The sequence below is a fragment of the Notothenia rossii genome (genome assembly GCF_949606895.1).
Source record: "Notothenia rossii genome assembly, chromosome: 9".
Classification (NCBI taxonomy): Eukaryota; Metazoa; Chordata; class Actinopteri; order Perciformes; family Nototheniidae; genus Notothenia; species Notothenia rossii.
The window spans coordinates 53,034,757-53,058,950 of NC_136907.1; the positions used below are offsets into that span (position 1 = coordinate 53,034,757).

Below are 24,194 nucleotides of genomic sequence, written 5' to 3' on the forward strand. Positions count from 1 at the left end.
ATTGGTCTGCTACCATTATCCCGCAGAATATTAGAAAAAGTGCCAGACAAAACTCTTCGCTTACTAAATGGTCATGTGTGTGTTCTGCAACTCAAGCATGGACTTTGTTTCATAAATTGTCAGAGAAAAGTTGTAGGAAGTGCTTTAAAATGTTTGTGATCAATCAATTTGTTGCCCCAGTATCCTCCCATCAGGCAAGAAATATTACTTATGTTATTCAATGTTAATTAATGAAACACTTGAAAATGAAATATGTTTTTTCAGTGTTATTTTAAACAATTTTCAGTGTTATTTTATACCATATGATATGTCATGCTATCTCCCATAGTAGTCAGAAATGTAGCATACTACTCTACTCTAGAAGATTCAGACTGGTGTTTGTGTTGGAGAGTGAAATGTCCGTTGCCGATTAGTCTTCTCAAAAGTTGGACTACACGAACAAAACATATCAAGGGAAGGACATGAAGACTATAACGGCATAATAATTACTATTATTATAATTATTCAAAACGACCATACACCAGGGCGGTTATATGATGTGTTTCGGACTTTACACGGCTCAGTGATATGGCTCATCGCAAAATCGAATTTGCTCTTTTTGGTCTTTTTCGCTTTCCGTCGCAGCCACAGATTCCAGCACAAAGTACGGTTTTCAGAAACTCAAAAGTGGTGTTTTAGATTGTCTTCTTCGCTGAAATGACATTTGAATCCGCCGGTAAGTTCAGAGTTGTGTTCGTGGTGATATAAAAACGTCACATCTGTTTTACATATTCTGTTGTGTGCATTGAGAAGTTATTCTGTGCAAATGATTGGTAGAAAATCTCTGTTGCTGCAGCGATATCAGATCAAGTTGGACAGTGTCTGATTCTCAGAAACATACACATTTAACAGTAATGTACTCTGTATGCGTTGATATCTCTGCTTACTTCTATCTATTTCGAAACCGTCCATTTATTGTTGACTTTGACAATGTAACCTGGTTAATAATCAACCCTGGGGTCCTCTGCTCTCCCCCCTCTCTGCATGCAGCTGCTGTCCTCATGGCAGAGGTGTACTATGTGGGGGTGGATGTGGGCACTGCCAGTGTGAGGGCGGCTCTGGTCACCCGGGCAGGCCGGGTGGAGAGCACCGCAGAGCAGCACATCAGCATCTGGGAGCCCCTCACCGACCACTATGTGCAGTCCTCCACTGAAATCTGGGACAAATGCTGCACTGCTGTCAAGGTAGGCTGACCTCGAAGAAACCCCTCCCCAAAATGTGTTCTGTAGTTGTACTGTGATGTAGGCTAACACAACATAAAAGGAATATTTTTTTTATATTTCAAGGTTGGTTTTGTTTATTTTTGCATTCACATTAACCTTGGTACTAAGACCGGGGATGTGGAACCTTCAACTATTTATCCATTTCTATCAATTAAGTTACTTTAAGTTTATTTCGATAATGTATACTTTACTTTTAGCTAATTTAGAAACTATTTAAATTGCAAATGGTTAGCTAAAATGACTTCCTATTTGAACCGTTTATTCTTGACCCTTACCTAATTATTCATATGTTTATCCATAACTTTAAGCTAACATTTTATCTTTTTATCCAGTACATTTAACTAATATTTAAACTGTTTATTAAGTTCTTTAACCTAAAATTGTAACTACTTTTCGTCATTACGTTTAGCTAATATTTCAATTTTTGTATCCATTACTTTAAAGGTCCCATGTCATGCTTTTCCGGTTATTACCCTTCCCCTTGTGTGTTATGTAGCTTTTTATGCATGTAAACGGTCTGCAGAGTCACAAACCCTCAAAGTACACCCTGTAGCGAGTAAAACTCTCACAGAAAAGACCTGTCTATGCTGCCCCAAAACGCTTTGGAGGTTTTTCTTTTTCCATTTTTTTCTTCCGGGAACCAAGTGACGTAACGACGATCCAAATGAACCAATCCGTGGAGCTCCTCACACACACACACACACACACACACACACACACACACACACACACACACACACACACACACACACACACACACACACACACACACACACACACACACACACACACACACACACACACACACACACACACACACACACACACACACACACACACACACACACACACACACACACACACACACACACACACACATCTATTCTAGTATGCCTCAACAATGGAATTATGATCAGTAGAAATGGCCATGACATGGGACCTTTTAAGCTAATATTTCAGCTATTTATTCAGTCCTCCATGGCAGCTTATGGCTTTAAGTTTAATTGGTGGGAGGTGTGTTTGTACAGGGAGCATAGTTTTTTAAAAACACATCTTTTCTCTTTTTAATCTTAATTCCTTTTTCCAAATCATATGTTCTGTAAAAATAGTTCTCCTGCTTAACAGTCCAAATATTCCCTGGCAACCGTAAAGGTAGTCTATTGGTTACAAGTTCATATGGTTGGAGTTCATTGTTATTGTGTCGCAAACATTTGTTAAACTACTAGCTAATGTTTTCATACATGTCCTCCTACAGTCATACCACAGGCATTTAGGTGTTAAAGCATAATATCATATCTTTTATATTTGTTCCAGAGAGTTACCCAAGGTGTGGAAAGGAGTCAGGTACGAGGGATCGGCTTTGATGCCACCTGCTCTCTCGTGGTTTTGGACCAAAGCTTCCAGCCTGTGCCAGTCAGTCAGGATGGTGAGTGAAACATTAGTTTTACTCTTACAGTCTGACCTTTAGTCTGTAGCCCACATAGCACCAGAGGTGGGAAGTAACTATGTTCATTTACTCAAGTACTGTAACAAGTAAATGTTGAGATACTTGTGCTGAACTTGAGTATTTCACTTTCTTGCTCCTTTGTACTTCTACTCCACTGAAATTCAGATGTCAATGGTGTACTTGCACTCCACTACATGTATTTAATACCTTTAGTTACTTTACAGATTTGAATTAATAATGTGAAATATAATCAACACTTAAATCAGACTTTACTTACACCTGGAGTAAATTCAATAATAATCAAAACATATAATATATATTATTCTGAAATGGACCAATTTGCAGTATGACTAATTTGACTTTTGCTACTTTCAGTATATTTTGATGCCAATGCTTTTGCACTTTTGCTTGAGTGATTGCAGGACTTTTACTTGTAACAAAGTATTCCTACACTCTGGTACTTCTACTTTTACTCAAGTACAAGATCTGAGTACGTCTCCCACCTCTGCATAGCACTCATATGTTTTGCTCCAGGAAAACATCATGTATAATAGGCGTGAAATGAAATTAAGATTTCCTGACCAAAATAACCATTACTGATAATTTCCTAATCTTAAACTCTTAAAAACGACACTATGCATACTGGAGTCACTTTGTGTTCAGAAACAATTTTTTTACTTAAAAGATATAAAATGATAGGACACTTTTTTATTTTGTGTAAAAAACAGTCATAAATAAGTTGATTATAAACTATAACGCCCCTTGGATAAATAAAAGTTAGCAGCATTCTGCAAAAATAGCAGCACTGTGAGTCTGTTCTGTATTACATGATCAGTAGTGTTTTCTTAATTTGGATCAATTTCTCACTTCTGTACAATGAGCTAGACAACACTGAGGTGAGGATATTAAAGATTTATCCTGACGAGATCAATTTCTTGTGATGTTTTTGAATTGTGATCCTTTATTGCCTGTATATAGCTACACTTAGAACAATATATTGGATTGTTAAGTTTGAAATGAACTTTGTTTTTTTAAATGATGACTGTATTTTGTTTTAACTGGAATGGATTTTCTTGATAGAGTTTGTCGTGAAACCTTTCAGTTGTTGAGTTTAACTTGTGCAAGTTGTTTTAATTAATGTAATGGGATAGCTTATTGATCCCTGAAGGTAAAGCCCCTCCTCCACAGCGAGGTCAGAGGTCAGGGTGAGCGACAGAACAGATACCCAGTTCTGAGTTGGTCATTATTCATGTATTGGGTTTTTTCACTTAAGGAAGATGGAGCAGGACAGGACCCAGGTAGACAGGTTAAATTATTGATTATATTTAGATATTACAAATATATCACAACAGAATTGTTTATCATCCACTAATATCTACATATTTAATATTATAATTTCATCTGTAATATTCAGTGTATTAAGTATAAACTAGGACTTAATGCTTATGGCAAAAATCCTAATCAGGATTATTTAACATCATTGCTTGCTGACTTTGGAAACATTATGCATTTTTTTGTATTTCTTTGTAATTATTATTTAATTATAATTTAGTACAAAAAAACATTTAAAATAATTTAAAAACATTATTAATAATATATTACAGAATATATAAAATAAATATAGTTTCACATTTAAAATCATAATATTAAGTTAACGCATTCAAATAAATTAAATTAACTACAGTATGTTGTCACTGAAAACAAATAAACATTAAAGACGTAAGATACATATATTTTAAATAAGTGAGACCAATACAAATTAGATCACTAATGCCACAAAGTACTGAAAACTACAATGTATATTCCGTTTTTTTTACTCTCAGTATTACTAAGAGTGCAATGCTGTAACATAGGATTTAGAACACAAGACAAACCGTGAAACGTAAAGATGGCACAATAGCCGTTTCATCTCAATAATCTTGCTTTCATAACTATTTGAAACCAAATTTGAAAAAAAATGATTAGATTTCATCACCATGTTGTAGTATGAGCTGTTATTTTGCATATCTTATTTCCGTTTTGCTTTCACTAAAACTGATCTCCCCTTCCTCTCTTCCCCAGGTGACCCACAGAGGAACGTGGTGATGTGGATGGACCATCGCGCTGCAGAGCAGGCCGCTCGTATAACCAGCGCCGGCCACGGGGTCCTCAGCAGGGTGGGGGGGGTCATGTCGCCAGAGATGCAACCCCCCAAGCTGCTGTGGCTCAAAGAGGTGAGAGGTGAGTGAGGTCACTCACCACAGGCGCCCTGATCTCTGTTTTACTGTCGCGGTCTGTGTGAGCTGCTCAGCATGTGTGTGCTTTTGTTTTAGTATTTTTTTATCTTGGGAAGCTTCCTGAATTGTTTGGTTGTTGAACTCACTCTGCCATTACTTACTGATCAGGCTTTTTGAAAAAAACAATTTCTCCTTTCAGAATCTAAGAGAACGCTGCTGGAACCAAGCTTCTCACTTTTTGGACCTTCCAGACTTCCTGTCCTGGAAAGCGACTGGCTCTTTGACACGGTGAGCTTCTTTATTGGATGATAGTCATTAATACTATCTGATTAAAGCCCTTTCTGTTCATTGTGTAATATGTGTTTAAAAAATGCAATTCAGAGTGGAATTGAAAGACTTGACTACAGTATTATAATAGTGATTGAAAAAAACTGTTGACTGAGACAAGGTTACGAAACTTAAATTGTGTTGGCAATGCGTTTGAAGTCACCAGAAATAAAGGCTCCCGACTTTTGCCCCTCTCTGTAACAAAAACAAACGACTGAGTGACAGGTGCAGGTGATTCTAATTACAACACACCCACAATAACCAATAGTGACAAAGTGACAACCCAAACACATTCTATGCACCTTCTCTGTGGCTTTGAACAGAGGTCGTTAAGGTGACCTCATTTTGTGATTCACTGAGTGCGTTAACGGACATGATAAACCCTTTTTCCTCCAAAATAATGGTTTAGTCATTGGTTTTTCGGTCTATTTTCTGGTGTGTCATGGACAAAGTCATACATTTCCCAGAAGGCATGGTTAGGTGGTAACAGCTTTTTTTTATAAAAACATTTCTTCATCTCAAACCAGAGATTGGAATCAGTAGAAAGACATTTTTAGTTTCAAGTCTGTTTTGAGTGTTTCATAATAATCAGCAAGGTCTTATCGCTGCTGTCTGACTACAGTCTAATGGCTTAAGTAGCGCCTATTAATTGTATGTTTTGTACATTAACAAAAAATAATAAATGTCCAACTAATAACTATTCATGAATGTTTCGCAGGTCTTTGTGTACTCTTGTGTGTAAGTGGACTTATTGCCCTTCTGAAGGATGGGACGCTGGTTTCTGGACGAGCATTGGCCTGGAGGATCTCCTGGAGAACAACTCTTCCAAAATAGGTAAAAGACGTTGACTAAAAAGCTTCCTACTGATTGTATATTCTACCATTTTAAGAAAAACATCCACACAGGAGACGTTATTTGATTATTGAAGCTGTTTTCTGTCCTCCAGGCAACGTGACGTGTTCTCCAGGGAGCCCTCTGGGGGATGGCCTCTCCCAGGAGGCAGCAGCAGATTTGGGTCTAGAGACAGGAACTGCAGTGGGGGCTTCTCTAATTGATGCTCATGCTGGAGGCCTTGGTATTACATCTGAAACCTGTTTTTGAACCACTCTTCTCTTTAATTATACGTAAAATAGTCAACGGTTCTTTCCAGGTGACACAGCTTTAAGTTAAACATTTAAGCGGATATTTTGTGGGCGTAAATGTAGACATAGTTGGGGGGATGGACAAGCTCATTTCCACAGCACATGGAATAGTCGTCAGTTTCTTTTGCAAAAAGAAAACAATTCTGACCCAAAGTCTAAAAACAAAGGGATCATTCAAAATCAGCATTTCTCAAACCTTTTTGCCTGTGTCTATTCCTCACCAACGCTGCTGTGTACTGTATCTGTTAGCACGCTGTTAGCTTTAGGGCTGACGTTCAGAACACCGCACCATCTGGTTTTGTTTTGGCAGATGAACTGCTCATGAACCCTGACCTCTGACCCCTGGCAGCGACCTCTGCCCATCACACATTGTCCTTTCAGTCAGAGGCTGAAACACTCTGAAGCACTTTCAGTGATCGGGCCTGTCACAGTGATGCAGGCCCCCCTGCCCTCGTTGGTAGATGAACCCTCCACCCTTAACTGAAACCAGCTTGATAAACATTATTTCAGCAGTTATTGTCAGTGCCGCATGCCATGTGAAGGTTAGAGAAGCGCATCAAAAGCTTTTTTATCTGCAAATAATTTGTCCATGAACAGGAGTGCCGAGGACAAACAAAAAACGTGTGTTTTACCCTGCAAAATACGTGTGATTTCCAGGTGTGATCGGTGCAGATGTTAAAGGCTTTAACTTGCCCTGTGAGCACCAGCCAATCACATCACGCATGGCGATGATCTGCGGGACATCAACCTGTCACATGGCGGTTAGTGCTTTACTTTTCACCTGCTGGAGATTGATCCTAAATAAGTGTTTTATAGAAATGGTGGGAATTCATTTAAAACATACAATAGCTTCTATAATAATACGCAAGTATGCAATTTGTTCAAAGCAAACTGAATAACCCCCTTTCACATGATGATAATGAAAGGGCCAGTATTTTTATTTATACCATATTTATTCAGTTTTTTTTTTATTGTTATTGAAATTCAATTATACTATAGCTGTATATTGGAGGAGTGATTCATTTCAATGCATAAATAGCAAATAATTTTGCCTTAAAATGCTTCTGTATTTATTAAATCTATTGTAAATGTTTAGACTGATGAAATTAATGTTTTGAGACCATTTAGTAGTTAGGGTTGGATTAGTTTCAGTGTATTTAGTTAGTGTTAGGCTTTTTTCAGCTTGTAAATGTTTCTGTTTAATACATGAACTCTCAATTTATATATGACTCCGTAATAAATATTGTATATTATTTTTGTTTTGTTGTGTAAATGGTTAATCGTTTGTTTGTTAAAGTTGAAATTGTAGTTTTTTTGCAGCCTTTTACTTCAGCTGTGCTTATATCCTTGTAGATTGCTCATTTGAATTTCTTATTTACGTGCATCAGATCAGCGAGCAGCCTCTCTTTGTGCCGGGGGTGTGGGGGCCCTGTCTGTCTGCCATGGTGCCGGGCATGTGGCTCAACGAGGGGGGACAGAGCGCCACAGGAAGGCTGGTCAGTGCACTGTTGAGCTTTATGCAGGATTATACTAACCAGAAACGGTATGAAGTAGACACAAAATGTGTTTGAATGTACACAAAAGACACCCAGACGTGATTCAGCCCTCTGCATGAAACGTACAGCCTCACTTGTGCTTTTCGAATTAAAGCATATGGGCTGTTTTTGAAAATCTGAAGAATTAACCTCAAGACCTTTTTTATTAATTATATAATAAAAAATTGAAGCAAAAATAGAGACAACCCAATGCCATTAAAGCATCAAATCATGCATTCTGTTATGTTGAACTTTGATTCTAGATTCCCACATGTTATTTTCATGATTTCCTGATTTCCAAAGTCAATGATATTGCCTACCCTCAACATATCCGAGACTGTGAAAAAAATATTACCCTCACATTTTGTATTTAGGCAACAAAACAATTGTTTTAATTAAAAACAACAGTAACATTATGTAAGCAGACGGGCCTTTGAAGGGTTAACATAAAAAACTAATATGGTGTTGTTATCGGGACTGAAAGTGATTAAAAGATTTAAGATGGTGAAAGTGGAATAAAATATTAATATTTGATATATTTTTATGTTTTGACCTCTAAGGACATCAGAGACTAACTTAAATCGAGGCACAAGGGATCAAATCAGTCTGTTTATTTTATAATATCACTTGAAGCTCTAGTTACTTTACATAGGAAACGGCAAATATTGTATAGTTTTAACAATGCGTTGAATCAGCAGTTGCAGCATCACAAGCCTGTGTGTCATCAGCCGCATCATCTGTAATCCTCTCTGTGAGTCTGCTCTCTCCTCCCTCAGATGGAGCACATGGTTAAGGGCCACGCCGCCTACACGCAGCTCCAGGAAGAGGCACGGCACAGGTCAGCTGATGCTTTACTGAAGCGTCTCCCAAAAACATTCACAGCTGTCATCCCTGTTCTGCTGACGTATGATAATGTTCTGTAAGCTTTGGGAAGATAATAAGCTTAGTGAGGTTGTGGGGTAAAGACCTAAAGACCTACTTGTAGTTGAATGACATTTCTCTTTTTTTTCTCTTCTGGTATTGTGTTATTATTTCAGCATCTGACTTTGTTGAATACATACCTTGAGACTTGGAATTATTTTTTGCATTTATTATGTATTCGTTATTTTCCCTTAATGTCTGAGGTCTTAGACCAAAAACAATGTTACTGCTAACTTTGTTTTATTGTTCTTTATCTGAAAGTAAAATATATTGAAAAATTAACATTCTGTGAAAGCTGCAAAAGTATTTAACGGTTTTATTTTCTAAACATTTACTTACATTTAAATAAAAGTTGTAAATCATTTCAGGCAAAACACTTGTGATTTTACTACTGTGCATATTCTCTGCATTCACTTACTTGTTACTTGCTCATTTCCCCAGATTTCCCTTAAATGGAGAGAACCTGTACACCTACCTGAACAGCCACCTGAGTTCCATGGCTGACTCTGGATCTGCTATGGAGCTGCTGGGCTCCAGCCTTCACGTGTGGCCAGACTTCCACGGTAACAGGTCGCCCCTGGCTGACCCCAACCTGAAGGGCATGGTGAGAGAACAGGCTAACTTCGCAAAAACACCACAGTAAGGCTCATGGTCAGTTCTCATCTCATAAAATACAAATGTAGACTATTAATGGATTTAACTGATGAGATAACTTGATCATAGTTAAGCCTTTAGAAGAATTTTGGAACTTTGGACAGCACATGGCTAGCTGTTTCCTCTGCCTCTACTCTTTAAGCTAAGCTAACTAGCTCCCAGCTCCAGTTCCGTACGTAAGAAAACAGACATGAGAGAGGTATCACGCAAATGATAGAACTAAACCCCAAAATATACTTTTATACTCTTCTTTTAAAAATACTCTAACCTAAATATATAATGTAATATAATCACATACAGTAAGCTAGCAGCTAATTACATCAGCTCACAATCAATACTCATCTCATACAAAAATATAGATCTACTTCAGGATTTCACAGAAGTATAATCAATACAAAGTAAAAACTTGAGATTATTTATGTGTTTGGTTATCTAATGATTATTTCCAGGCCAGTTCTGTATTTCCTGGAAGGGAGCTGATAACTGCTGCGTATTGTACTGAATCACTGCTGATTTCAGATACCAGAGCCTGAATGACGGCTCTGCTTTCACCCTCCCTTTTCTCTGCGGACTCCTACTCTTCAGCACTGAGCTATTTTTGCTGGAATGACTCCTTACTGTTTCTCAGGTGATCGGGCTGCCGCTCTCCAGAACCCTGGATGACTTGGCTCTGCTATATCTGGCCACTATACAAGCCCTGGCTGTGAGTGTTTTTATTTGGAATCACTTCAGTCAGATATCTTAGTATCTAAAAGGGCAAAAGCAGGTTTGAATTGTAACTGGATTATCTTTGGATCGGATTTCAGCTTGGTACGCTTCATATTCTGGAGGCCATGAAGGAAGCAGGACATGACATCAGGACCCTCTTCCTGTGTGGCGGGTTGAGCAAAAATGCTCTGTATGTCCAGATTCACGCTAACGCTACAGGTAACTAGTAACAATGACAGGTTTTATATTGTGGATGACAATATAGCAACAAATACATTTCATCTAAAATATGGAAATAATAATAACACAAACACTTTTTCGATCTCTATAATTTATTTTAAAGTGAATATATTGAATTACAAACGTTTGAACAGTAAAGGTCCCTAGGCCTTTAGCTAATGACACTTTTTCGATTTTGTGTTTTTCAGGGCTGCCTGTGGTGCTGCCTGACCAGAAAGAGGCGGTGTTAATAGGAGCAGCGGTCCTGGGTGCATGTGCTTCACAGGACTACAGCAGCATACAGGTGGAGTGGCACACACACAGTTTGTTAACTAAAAGCATTCAAAGTGTAATGGCTTGCTGAGGCTTGGGTTACATTTGACACAGATAACTATCCTTATATGAAAGAGTATAAGGGCTAGCGTGTTTTCTCAAAGTAATGTTGAGGCTCATAACATTATTACATTACATTACATTGCATTTAGCTGACGCTTTTATCCAAAGCGACTTACAATAAGTGCATTCGACCAAGAAGATACAAACGTGAAGAAAACAGAATCATATAAGTACATCAGGTTTCATAGAGCTAAAACATTTCAAGTGCTACTCAACTGGCTTTAGATAAGCCAGTCCTTTTATTAGTATATAAGTGCTTTGTTAATAGTTCTATTGCTCGAAGTGGAGTCGAAAGAGATGTGTTTTCAGTCTGCGCCGGAAGATGTGTAAGCTTTCTGCTGTCCTGATGTCAATGGGGAGCTCATTCCAACATTTTGGAGCCAGGATAGCAAACCCACGTGTTTTTGCTGATGGGAACTTTGGTCCCCCTCGCAGTGAGGGTGCAGCGAGCTGTTTGGCTGATGCAGAGCGGAGTACACGTGCTGGGGTGTACGGTTTAACCATCTCCTGGATGTAGGAAGGGCCAGATCCATTCACAGCATGGTACGCTAGTACCAGTGTCTTGAAGTGGATTCTAGCAGTTACCGGAAGCCAGTGAAGGGAGCGGAGGAGGCGTGTGGTGTGGGAACATTTAGGAAGGTTGAAGACCAGACGAGCCGCTGCATTCTGGATGAGCTGCAGAGGTCGGATGGCACATGCAGGTAGACCAGCCAGGAGGGAGTTGCAGTAGTCTAGGCGTGAGATGACGAGAGCCTGGACCAGAACCTGCGTCGCTTTCTGGGTCAGCTGGGGACGTATCCTCCTGATGTTGTAAAGCGTGTTGTAAGTTTGTTATCTCGGATCACACCCAGATTCCTTGCAGTCTGAGTCGGGGAAACAACAGAGGGGCCGATGTTGATTGTTAGGTCAACGGTGGGACAATCTTTTCCTGGAAGGAAAAGCAGTTCAGTCTTGTCAAGGTTGAGCTTGAGGTGGTGAGCAGACATCGACTGAGAGATGTCTGCTAGACGAGCATAGATGCGTGCGACGACCTGGGTCTCAGAGCGGGGAAAGGACAGAATGAATTGGGTGTCGTCACCGTAGCAGTGGTATGAAAAACCATGCGGGCTAATGACAGATCCGAGCGTGTTTGTGTACAGAGAGAAGAGGAGGGGACCAAGGACAGAGCCCTGAGGGACCCCTGTAGTTAATTGACAAGGGTCGGACTCGGACCCTCTCCAAGTAACCCTGTAGGTGCGGTCTTTGAGGTATGAGGTGAGGAGGGAAATTGCAGAGCCTGAAACTCCAAGTTCTTGGAGAGTGCGAAGGAGGATCTGATGATTCACCGTATTGAATGCAGCAGACAGGTCCAACAGGATGATGACAGAGGAGAGGGAGGCTGCTTTAGCCATGTGCTGTTCCTCAGAGACAGCAAGGAGAGCAGTTTCTGTGGAGTGACCTGCCTTGAAACCAGACTGGTGCGGATCCAAAAGGTTGTTCTGATGGAGATAACAGGAGAGTTGTTTAAAGACAGCGCATTCAAGTGTTTTAGACAGGAACGGGAGGAGAGAGACAGGCCTGTAGTTTATAACATCAGACGGGTTGAGAGTGGGTTTCTTTAGGAGAGGGTTTACTCTTGCGTCCTTGAGACTGTTTGGAAAGTGACCAGAAGTTAGAGAAGTGTTGATGAAACGGGTGAGAAACAGTAGAACATCAGGAACGACAGTCTGAAGGAGGTTTGAAGGGATAGGGTCCAGAGGACAGGTGGTAGGACGGGCAGAGGTAATGAGGGTAAGAACCTCACTTGGAGAGAGAGGGGAGAAGGAGGTTAGTGTGTGGGTGAACGGTGGGTCTGGTGACCCAGTGGTGAGTAAAGGTGAGTCAGAAAAAGAAGAGTGAATATCATCCGCCTTTTTTTCAAAGTGGTTAACAAAGTCGCTTGGAAGATGGGAAGAGGGGAAAGGGGCTCTGGGGGGGGTAACATAACTCATAATATCAGGAATTAATTTCTGAGGTAGCTAAATGCTAAAGTATTGACAACTTTTAAAAATAATCATGCATTATCCGTCCAAGTGATGCACTCTCATTTTGTATATGGCTTTTAGAATTAAGTCAAAATAATTTTAAGTAAATGCGCTAGTAGTTAAAATGTGAATCTTGAAATGTCAAGGTAATAGTCAGTATTTCAACTTTATTCTGAAAATGCCATCGTCCTTCTCTTCTTTTTTTTGTTATCCCTGACCGTAATAATCCATAAACTATACTATACATGCGATCTCAATGAGCTTTCATGCAACTTCAGTCCAACAGGGGCCACTAGTGGTGAGTCATAATTTTAATAAATGCCTGGGAAACTAAAGGAGCAGTGGCTGATATCTTTTTACTAGATTACAAGATATATTTGACCTTCTTTTTAAAAAACCTTTTCAAAAAATCACACAGATCCGCAAACAATTATGCATTATTCAATTACACATAAAAATGGGTCTTTGGTTTCTCTTTCACTTAAATCCAGTGTACATGTAGTAGGGATCCAATGGAAATACAATTCGACATCATGAATAGTCACAATGGGAATTTGCATTTACTGTTTCATGCAAGTGGGAAAAAACAGTAACCTCATCCTCAATGAGAAAGGATGTACTGTTTTTTGTTTTAAACATTTGATCAAACCACTTTGTGTGTGTCGCATTAAACAGCTTGCTTCCAAAATGTTTGCAACACGTCCTACAGTCCTACATTTCCAAACTGGAAACTGGAAAAACTTTTCATTTTACTCCTTGCCTTCTAAATGGCTGTTTCTTCCATACTAACACCTCCAGTCTGTAATGAAGACCAGGCTAACAGTTGAATGTCATGCCAAACTGGAAATAACAACAGCTTTGTCTCCAGAGCCACAGCAGACGTTATCCGGTTGTTTCCACAGTCTGTAGTTCTCCTAATGAAGAGTAAACTAAACAAGGGTGAAATAAGTGGCGTTCCCCTGTTAAAAAAAGGTGTTTATTTTGAAATGTATTTAGTAGTGTGCAATCCAACGTTCATATTTTATAGCCCTAATAAAGTTAACCTCAATATTCACAAAGCACGGATCTCACTATTGCTCACTCAATGCCTCCATCTGCTGGGTAACACCCAAAAACTAAGTATAAAGTGATTCAGCCACACAAGTGTTTTTACTATACAATTGCCAGGATATACACAACAAGAAGAATAATAATACAATATAAGAACAATGCTAATGCACACACGAGAAAAAACGGTAGAAATAGGCTGCGGGAGGGACAGCGGTGTTCATTTATATCATTCATGTGTTTCTATTTAACACCATGTGTAAGCATGCATTCACAGGGATTTGGAGCAGTTTATTCAGAACATAAATATAATTTATTATCTGTATTATAATTACTATACATTTTATTTGTATTTATGTACTTTTTAATACTCCTGATGGATTCCATTAGACTCACACAGGGTCTCAATCTTAACACCCAGAGTGAATTCTACGTGTTTTCACTCTGGGTCTAATGTCTTTCATGACAAAGGGAAACTGTTAGGGTGATTTAAGTCAAGGAATGACTTAAAGGTAGGGTAGGTAAGAATGGAGAAACCAGCTCGAGTGCGCTAGAATTTGAATGTACACAACCGGAAAATATCTGCCTCTTCTTTCAGACTTACTTACAGAGCCCCTCCTCCAACACACACGAACGTGCACATGACCAATGAGGGCACGAGATAAGTTTGTGCACAGATGGAAGGCTGACAGGCATCCAGTTATTTTAGCCGTGCCGTCTCAGATGATTGGTCGTGCTTTTTACAGCGCCACAGATGACATTTTTTTATTTATTTATTGTCAAAGCATTTAATATATTCATTGCTATCGGGATGTTAAGAGCATTCCATGGAATATAACAAAAAGTGTTTCTGAAGTGAATTACCAACCCCACCTTTAACTCATTCAGTAATGTTTATAGGATGCAAACATTTTTATTAATGTTTTTCTTTTATTGGAAATGTTTCCTTTAATGTATGTTTATACAATATTTTATTATAATTCATTTTATTTTAACTTCTTCTATTGCATTCTATTCTATTTTTTTATCTTATTTATTATGTTTATATATTATTTTTTTAATCTTTTATTGAACATCTTTCACTTTTTCAAATCTTTATGTTTATTAAAAAAGTGATTATATTTTTTTATAGCATATTCCTACTACAAATGCTTGTATACATTTTTCATTTTATTTCACTTTTAATTTATTTAGTCTCAAATGGAAAAACTGTCAGCAAACCTAATATCCCCCCCTCCCCCCGGATTCTAAATATGTTTTTTTTTCTCAAGTGACACTGCCATTTCTTTAAGTGTAAAATCTATTTAAGATAAAAAGTGATTATTGAATCTTTTGCTAGGTCATGTGATCATCCTTTGGTTTTTCAGTACCAGATTTTGGAGCACAATGGAATGCTTTTTAAGCCAGATAAAAAAAAAGATGTTATTGTTGAACCTTGTCAGCCCTTTTCCAGCCATAACTCTGTGTGTGATCCTCTGAGCTGCACACTCTACACAGTCTGTGTTGTATGTTTGAAGGCAGAGAGGCCCGGCCCTGCATTAGTCATAAACTCAGCCACACACAAACCACTGCAGTTGGCTCGTGTCAAAACTAAAACTGGGTCACGCCAGGCCCCAAACCCAAATGTGCCTTTCATGATTTATTGAGCGATATTTGTCTTTGCAATTTATGTTTTAGGAGGCGATGGAGAGGATGGCTAAAGTGGGGAAAGTTGTTCTGCCTGACGGCGAGCTCCGGAGGTAAGACAAAGAGATTTCTTTTGGTGAAAGTCATGGTTGCTGTAATGGTCTGTGAGATTCTAACGGTCATATTCAATAAAATGTAATGCATAATCAACCATTTTAACCAATTTGTTTTTTTTTATAAAACACAAATATTGGCCTCCTCAACAACTTTTATTAGCTTTTCTCTGATTAATTCCTACCTTTTTCCTCTGCCTTTTCATTTAATCTCTTATAAATGTTTGCTTTTTAGAAATGTATATATTTTATGTTTTAGTAAAGAAGGTTGCGCTTCAACAATTGGTGTAAAGCGAGTGCTTAAACCCAAATTCCGAAAAAATCTTAAAATTATATGGTTAATACGAAATGTCATAGTAAAACGGGACATCTTTTAGAACGGTTTTGTGCCTAATGCCTGCCTGAAACGCCTACATTTTAGTCATTTGTTTACTTCCATAACACAGTGACATCACTATTGAGCACTCGCACTTCTATTGGCTAGCGCTCCATCTCATTGAACGTGAGGGGCGGGACATCTCTAAGTGGTCGACCAATCACAACAGAGCCGTTCAGCTAACCAATCAGAGCAGACAGGGCTCTGGTTTCAGACAGAGGGTGAAAAGAGGTGCTGCAGCACAGGCAGTATGAGAAGAATAAAGAGCTTTTTGAACGTTAAAGCATGGAGACATGTCACAGTAGAGACACTAAATACAAATATGAACCTGAATTAGCATAATAGGGCCCCTTTAACGTACACATTTGGGATGTTCTAAAGCTTTTTCATTTATGCTTTTCTTTATTTCTACAGGAAAAACTATTTGCTTTGCTATTAAATATGCAAAGTCAACCGTATATATATAAAAAGATTGTGACCAAAACGTCTGTAATATTGAACCAGCACAGTCACACCTGTCCAACCCATGATAAACATTTTATACTGTATGTTCATTTTGGTATTATTTAACAGCCAGCCTTTGTATGTGTGCCAACATAGTGTTCACTCTATTGTCTGATCTGATATAATTGTTCTATAAGATAAAGTGCATATAGGAGGCTATTCTTCAAATGTATTTTGTTCAAGTAAAGTAATGTAATTCATTATAAATACATCACGTATGTGTCATTTCTTTCTGTTTTTTAGCTTCTATGAGAGAAAGAACAAAGTGTTCCTGCGACTGTTTGCCCACCAGAGGGAGTACCAGGCCCTCATGAGCCAGAGATGACTCAGCTGCTGGGACACTCTGACGTAATCGTGATGATGAATGACTGGAAACGAGATCACAAGTGTTAACCTTGGTGCTTTCTGTCTGATATTGATGATGACGACGACGACAAACAGCTACCTGAGGCTACATTTCTGTCGGGGGGTTTGTTCGTTAAGTCTTAACAGATGACATCACAGAAATCCTCCCGTGGAGAAGAGCTGTTGTATCTTTTCATGAAGAGGAGGGGGGGGGGGGGGGGGGGTAAATGTGGTGACATCACCATGAGTGGCCCCTCAGCTCCGTCCAAAGACCAACACCATCCAGTACCTTGACATGTATTCCTAATAAATCATTTAAATGACATTGTTCAATGTCACTTCAAACTGATGTATTTTATGATATATAATTCAGTGTGCACAAACTCATTGGTGACATTTATTTTTAAACAGCTTGTCCTTTCTCCATTTCCTGTTTGTAATGCCTCCGCTGTCCTACTGTCTGCTGGTCACGGAGATGCTGTCGATACGGTGAGGAGCCTTTAAACAGAACCACATCAAGGTGGAGAAAGGACAGGGAGGCACTGCTGGGAAAAGCTAACACACCTCTGTACGGTACTTTTAGAAATGTTATGTTAAGGCTAATTTATTGTGTAAGGCTAAAAATGAAGCTTTGATTGTCCGACACAGGGACAAAATCCAATCATTACAAGTAGATACAGTAAAAATATAATAAAAACGTTCTGTGAAATGTACAATTCGGCCAAGAAAAACCAATGCAACATTTATGTAAAGGACCATTTTAGGAGACAGACTTTGGGTTTTAGCCTTGGCAGACCATTTACATGCACGGAAACCCATATGACACATTACAGGAAAGGGAAAACCCCCCAAAACATAATAGGGCCCCTTCAAACATTTGAAACACTGATGATTCGTTTACTGTGTTTCATGAGGTATAGTTGCTCCTCAAAGAGAGTAGCAATAGCGTGCATTTACTCTCGCAGCCATCCTTTGTGTAACTAGCACCTTTAACCACTTCCTCTTAAGAAAATAGAGGAAGTGGATAAACAATGTCTAGATTTAAATGATATGTTATCCCTGATAGTATCATCCTACAAAATAAAAACTTCTCTGCCATGCTGTGTACAATAAACTGTTTGCTACATCTTTAAATATAAACAAATAATATGTTCCTATCTCAAGCCTCCCCCTTCTTTCAAAAAACAATCCCCATTATGAAAGTAGGCTGAACATTGCAGCTTTGATTCTCAGAGTTGTACATACTTTAAAATCACTTTATTTAAAAAAGAATCCTACACATCTCTTAAGGCGTTTTGTCTACCGCATACACAGACTAGCAGCACTCAATGTAGTACAGATTGAGAGCTGCTGGACTGACTGTGGCATAAATGAGTGTTGACTGTCGGGTGTGTCTCCGTCGTGCTCACTGCTGCGGGGTGTAGCGCAGGTACTTCTTGCCAGAGGGCAGGTCTTTGGTGTAGACACCGGCTGGGAACAAAGCGGCTGCCTCTTCCTCAGGCATGCTGGCGGGAACCATCACACAGTCTCCAGGCTGAAGGGAGACGAATGAAAAAGAAAAGTAATTCTGTGTGACAACAGGTGAATATCTATTTCCTTTATCACATTACATTTTATTTAGTTATCCAAAGCAACTTAGAAGAAGTCCATTTAACTAAAATACACATTTAAAAAAGCAAGATCCTGCTAGTTTGTTAGCTTTTAAATATGAAAAACCACATGCTACGTGCAGGTGTCAGTTCAAAGTCAAATCAGGTGTTCTTTGTCAGTCTGCAACAGAGTTTGTGTATACTTTCTGCTGCCCTGATATGAATGGGGAGTTCGTTCTACCATTTTGGAGTCAGGATAGCAATCGGGAGGTTGTTTGTTGAGGGGTAACTGGGTCCCACTCGCAGTGAATGATTACCAAACCAATTGGCCAATATAGAGTGGAGCGAATATGATGGAGTGTTCATGTTTCCAGTACCCATGTCCTGGATGTAGGAAGGGGCCTGACCCAGTCACATGAAAAGCATTGAAGGCCAGTATGATGTTATACGAGCAGTCCATTATCAAGCAGGCAAAACAAATTGTGTCTGATCCCACCCACATACTCCACCCAGAATTCCAGCTCCTACCTATATCTTGGTAGAAGATTCAGGGTTCCCCAGAGCAGGCTGAACCGCTATAAGCACTCATTCCTACCTATGTCCATTAAGCTTCTTAACATTCACATGAAATGAAATGTAGTCAAATGTAATTAAATGCACTTTTTAAATGTTGGCCATGAGGGTTGTACAATAGGTCGCCATTGTCAGTATGTGCGTCTGTGTATTGTGTTTGTTCGAACAGTGTATGACTGATGATATGTGTATGTCTCTTAATGTCTACTATGTTTCTATATGTATACGTATGCGGAACTGCAGGACGGAGTCCAGAACAAATTTCCTTACGGGGACAATAAAGTATATCGTATCGTATCTCTGTAGTCAGCTGCTGAAATGATTGGCACAAACATACAGATGTGACCTACCTTCCAGTCTGCAGGTGTGGACACTCGTTTCCCTGCTGTGGCCTGGAGAGAATCCACTGCTCTCAAAATCTCGTCAAAGTTGCGTCCGGTTGTTGCCGGGTAGAGTATGGACAGTTTCAGCCTTTTTTCAGGGCCGATGATGAACACCTAAACAGAGACATTACTAATTATTCCACATGCATGAGAGTAGATATTATGTTTGAATGGTGCCTATAGTGTCACGATATACCAGTACTGATGAAAGCTCTTGTATATAAACATGAAAAGTTGATTTGTTAATAATACACCTTTAAAATATAGTGTTAATCAGGGGTGCATTAAGCTTTACCCTTGTTGGGCCCAAACTGAAACTGAATAGTGTAATTGGTAAGACACAAAATAAGACAAAATCTAAATTAAGAGATGAATTTATCAGACAGCATTATTACATTATTTTCCATGTTCTTGCCACAATAATCACATGGTGCAAATCATGCCCGACTGCCTATAAATAGACAAAAAACTGAATTTGACTGTGAAGATTCTTACACAGCGTGCAGTGAGCGGCAGGCCATCTTTATCCTTCTCATCTGGGTCCAGCATGCCCAGAGCTACTGCCAGCTCCCGTTTACTGTCCGCTATGATGGGGAAGGGCAGTGAGCGGCAGGCCGAGTCCTCACAGTTGTATGCCAGGATGTCCTAGTTTGTAGAGACATAGACCTTTGTTAGTAGCTACACTGGTGGAGCTCTGATGTCTTAAATAAAATAATCTTGAACAACTATTTTCAACAACTACACACAGAGGAGGTACAATTGTGTGTGATATTCAGTTTACTTATTTTAAGTTGCCTGACAACTCCTAACTGTCATAACTTAGTTTTATCTGAAGCTATTGCAGTCTAGACTCAATATATTTAAACTGCTTTCAGTTTATATTAAATTTGACTAAATGCGTGTGAGAGACACTCCTTCTGGAGGGAACTTTGGGATTTTAGCCTTTGCAAATCATTTACACGCACAAAAAACGCATTTAATACACTACAGAAAAGGGCAAACCCCAAGAAGCATAATTGGGCCCCTTTAAGATCTAGGTATATATCATTCTAGTTTCATCAGATGAATATGACTGTATTGCAGTGTGTAGCTAGGACCTGCACTAAACACAGTTTAGACACACCTTGCTCCAGCTGTGGTGATCCTCCAGGCAGTCAATGGACAGGGCGATAATTTTGACGTTGCGTTTACTGAACTCAGTGCTCAGTCTGGCAGCGCGCCCCAGCTCTGTGGTGCACACCGGGGTGTAGTCTCTGGGGTGGGAGAACAGGACCCCCCATCTGGAATAAACAGAGAGATACGTGAGGATGTGTCAGGTGTCATTCAGGGTCTTTGATTCTTGTGCAAGCTGAGGTTTCTGTCTGACCCAGTTTCCTCTCTTTTGACCTAAATCTTTAATTTTGGGGTCACTGTTGTGGCTTATTGTTTGGTTGCACAATAGGATGGAGCTGAATGATGCACCTGACACAGGAAGTGACCTCTGCGTGACTCTGGTGTTCCAAAAAAAATGACATTAACAACCTTGTTTGACGAGGTCAGCAATGTGACTGCACCAATGAGGGACTCAAGGTTTGACCTGATCTCGTTACTGATGCTTTTGATATTATATATTGGACAGTAACTAAGTACATTGAGTCACGTACTCTACCTAAGTGCTATTTACGGGTACTTTTAGTTTAATTGAGTAACTCCATACTCTCTACTTCTACTGCATTTCAGAGGCAAATGTTGCAAAAATAATGTTTAGTTCCATAAAGAAACTGCACTAAATGTGTCTGACAGCTTTAGTTACTTTGACAATTCAGATAGAAAATACAAAAACAAATAATGTTTCATTTTAGGTCAAGATGAAATTGTGTGTCTTGGTTAGACTGATAAGCTACCCAAACAAATCTACTCATTTATCAGCTACAACATGAATGATAAACGCATTCATATATACGTAATTTTAAATTCACTTAATATAATATACTGTGTATTATTCTGAAAAGGGTTGTTGTGCAGTCTGAGAACTAGTTTGGAATGCAGGATTGTCATTACAGTACATTACATATCATTTAGTTGAAGCTTTTGTCTGAAGCGACTTACAATAAGATTCAAACTCCGAACAACAAGGAAAGTGCATATATATTCATTTCAAGCAAGATCATATTATAGTTAATGCTGGTGAATCAGTTTCGAGGCCTAAATTAAAAAGTGCATCGTCTTTTTTTCCAGCAATAATTTCATTGCCAAGGTACAATCGAAATATATTGGTTTTCAGTTTGCGAAGGAATATATGCTGAGTTTCTGCTGTCCTGATGTCACTTGTTATTTCATATTCATACAATGTGGTGTTTACTTCTTTTGTGTTTGCATCCGTCTGATTGACTTTAGCATGCAACCTTTACACGTTTAAATGCATAACAGAAAGCAGAAGTCAGAAACCAGTAGCAGGAACTGGAAGCTCCTTCCCCTTCTCGCATTCTTGTAACAGTATATTCTACTATTCAATATCCATATATTCAAGAAGCCTACTTACGAATCACCGAGAAATTCATGGAGTTTAATTTTTCCAATTGTCGTCTCCGCTTCGAAGTTAGGAAACGCATCTCCAAGCAGCAGCCCCGGCATGTTCAGACAGAGTGATCGTGAATGCGTCTCTGTGCAGCTCTGATCACAGATGCGTTAAATAAAGAGACGGAAGCTTCCCTCTGCATAGGCTATTCAAATCATCATCAACTGTGACCTGCTCAGGACACTTATAATAAACCATGATCTGACTCTGCGGTGCGTTCAGGGCGCGCTTTCGTTGATTGGTTGTCTCGATGTTTCCAAATGACCAATTTACGCGTTTAGACCAGATTCCTACATAAGGTTGAGCATTTTGTATAAACACAGCACTTCTTCACGATAATATGCTCATGTATTATCGACAATTTAATGATAACATTTACTTGTATTGCCTGGATGCAGTGCATTTGTTTTAGATTTCAAAGAAGAAATCATACGTTTAAAACTCCAAGATAATTTATGGTAATGTGTATACCCCTTTATCCGGACTCCAGACCGGTTGCATGATGTATGTGCGTCGTAGTAGAGCAGGATATACGTTTTTTCTGACCACAGGTGATCGATAAAGTAGGTTTGATAGATTACTATTGACACTTTGGCAAATAAAAATGTCCTTACCAATGTCCAAAATATATATCTTCAGGGAACCGGTCATCCTATCCTGAGTGCCATGTCCGCAGCCGGTGCTCCAGATGTTCCTTCGGAGCGCCACCTGAAGACTTTTCCGTCAGCCAGCCGATATTCTCCACAACGCTCCGATTTCTGCCGGGGATGTATCTGGCTGTCCAAGCTGCTGGGAGTGTGCGCCTCTGAGGAGTCTCCATGGAGCAGCTGGTGGAGCTCTCTGAGCGCTAGACACTCTTCTCCGGGGGGAGGGTTTTGAAGAGCAGGAGATCATGCTCAACCTAGCACTGAGTGAGCGACTTGAACTGCTTTGATTTTGGCTCAGATAATTACTACAATAAGAAAAGGGTTGGGCTTCTGCGAACCAACAGATAACTATTGTTTTTTTTAATATTTATAACAATTTCCAGCACTTTCTCTTCAAATTTGGTACGCCAGTTTGGATACCTTTTGACTTTACTCACAGAAACACCTCTTAAACTTTCAAACTAACTTTCGTGAACGCAGTAGTCTTATATTGAATACACAATACACTTCGTTCACGTTCATGTTTCATCCTAATATCACTTGTCATGGCATGTCAAACATATAATAGTGATATCACTGCATGTGGAGAAGATACAAACTAAATCTGTTGTATACCGTTACAATTTGATCTCTTTTTCACTATCAGTGGAGTACACAAATGTAACAAAAGTTGTAAAGTGCCTTATCCAAACAATTGCTGATATACACAAGTTCAACTAAAGTAAATAAATTCAGATGATGAGCATGGAGATTTTTTTTGTAGGATACATTCTGTTCATCCCATTTCAGGTGAGGGTTGGCCTCCGTCAAGGCTGCGCTTTGTCACCAATCCTGTTTGTAATATACATGGGTCGGATTTCGAGGCGTAGTCGTGGGGGAGGGGGTCTGCAGTTCGGTGGACTAAGGATTGCATCACTGCTTTTTGCAGAGGATGTGGTTCTGATGGCTTCATCGGTCTGCGACCTTCAGCACTCACTGGATCGGTTCGCAACCGAGTGTGAAGCGGCTGGGATGAGGATCAGCACCTCCAAATCTGAGGCCATGGTTCTCAGCAGGAAACTCATGGACTGTCCACTCCAAGTAGGGAATGAGTCCTTACCCCAAGTGAAGGAGTTCAAGTATCTCGGGGTCTTCTTCTCGAGTGAGGGAACAATGGAGCGTGAGATGGGTCGGAGAATCGGAGCAGCGGGAGCGGTACTGCAGTCGCTTTACCGCACCGTTGTGACGAAAAGGGAGCTGAGCCAGAAGGCAAAGCTCTCTGTCTACCGTGCCATTTTCGTTCCTACCCTCACCTATGGTCATGAAGGATGGGTCATGACCGAAAGAACGAGATCGCGGGTACAAGCGGCCGAGATGGGTTTTCTCCGCAGAGTGGCTGGTGTCTCCCTTAGGGATAAGGTGAGAAGTTCGGTCATCCGGGAGGGACTCGGAGTTGAACCGCTCCTCCTTCGTGTCGAAAGGAGCCAGTTGAGGTGGTTCGGGCACCTAGTTAGGATGCCACCTGGGCGCCTCCCTAGGGAGGTGTTCCAGGCACGTCCAGCTGGGAAGAGACCAAGGGGTAGCCCTAGGACTAGGTGGAGGGTTTATATCTCTTCGCTGGCCTG

At 39.8% G+C, this 24,194-nt stretch overlaps 2 protein-coding genes across 2 annotated transcripts; one reads left to right on the forward strand and one right to left on the reverse strand.

Moving 5' to 3' along the window:
* Nucleotides 1-471: 471 nt before the first annotated feature.
* fggy (FGGY carbohydrate kinase domain containing) lies at nt 472-17,939 on the forward strand. The gene is made up of 16 exons (XM_079648038.1): nt 472-715; nt 1,030-1,223; nt 2,577-2,688; nt 4,771-4,922; nt 5,125-5,213; nt 5,971-6,086; nt 6,199-6,327; nt 7,052-7,155; nt 7,783-7,890; nt 8,706-8,767; nt 9,292-9,454; nt 10,133-10,207; nt 10,311-10,431; nt 10,641-10,735; nt 15,555-15,616; nt 16,740-17,939. The coding sequence occupies exons 1-16, from the start codon at nt 697-699 to the stop codon at nt 16,819-16,821; spliced, it is 1,683 nt and encodes a 560-aa protein (XP_079504164.1). The 5' UTR covers nt 472-696; the 3' UTR covers nt 16,822-17,939.
* A 144-nt stretch (nt 17,940-18,083) lies between these two features.
* Nucleotides 18,084-22,128, reverse strand: LOC307018021 (peroxiredoxin-6-like). Its single transcript, XM_079648060.1, has 5 exons — nt 21,908-22,128; nt 20,510-20,666; nt 19,882-20,031; nt 19,354-19,500; nt 18,084-18,375 (listed from the first exon to the last, which is right to left on the reverse strand). The coding sequence occupies exons 1-5, from the start codon at nt 21,997-21,999 to the stop codon at nt 18,247-18,249; spliced, it is 675 nt and encodes a 224-aa protein (XP_079504186.1). The 5' UTR covers nt 22,000-22,128; the 3' UTR covers nt 18,084-18,246.
* Nucleotides 22,129-24,194: the final 2,066 nt, after the last annotated feature.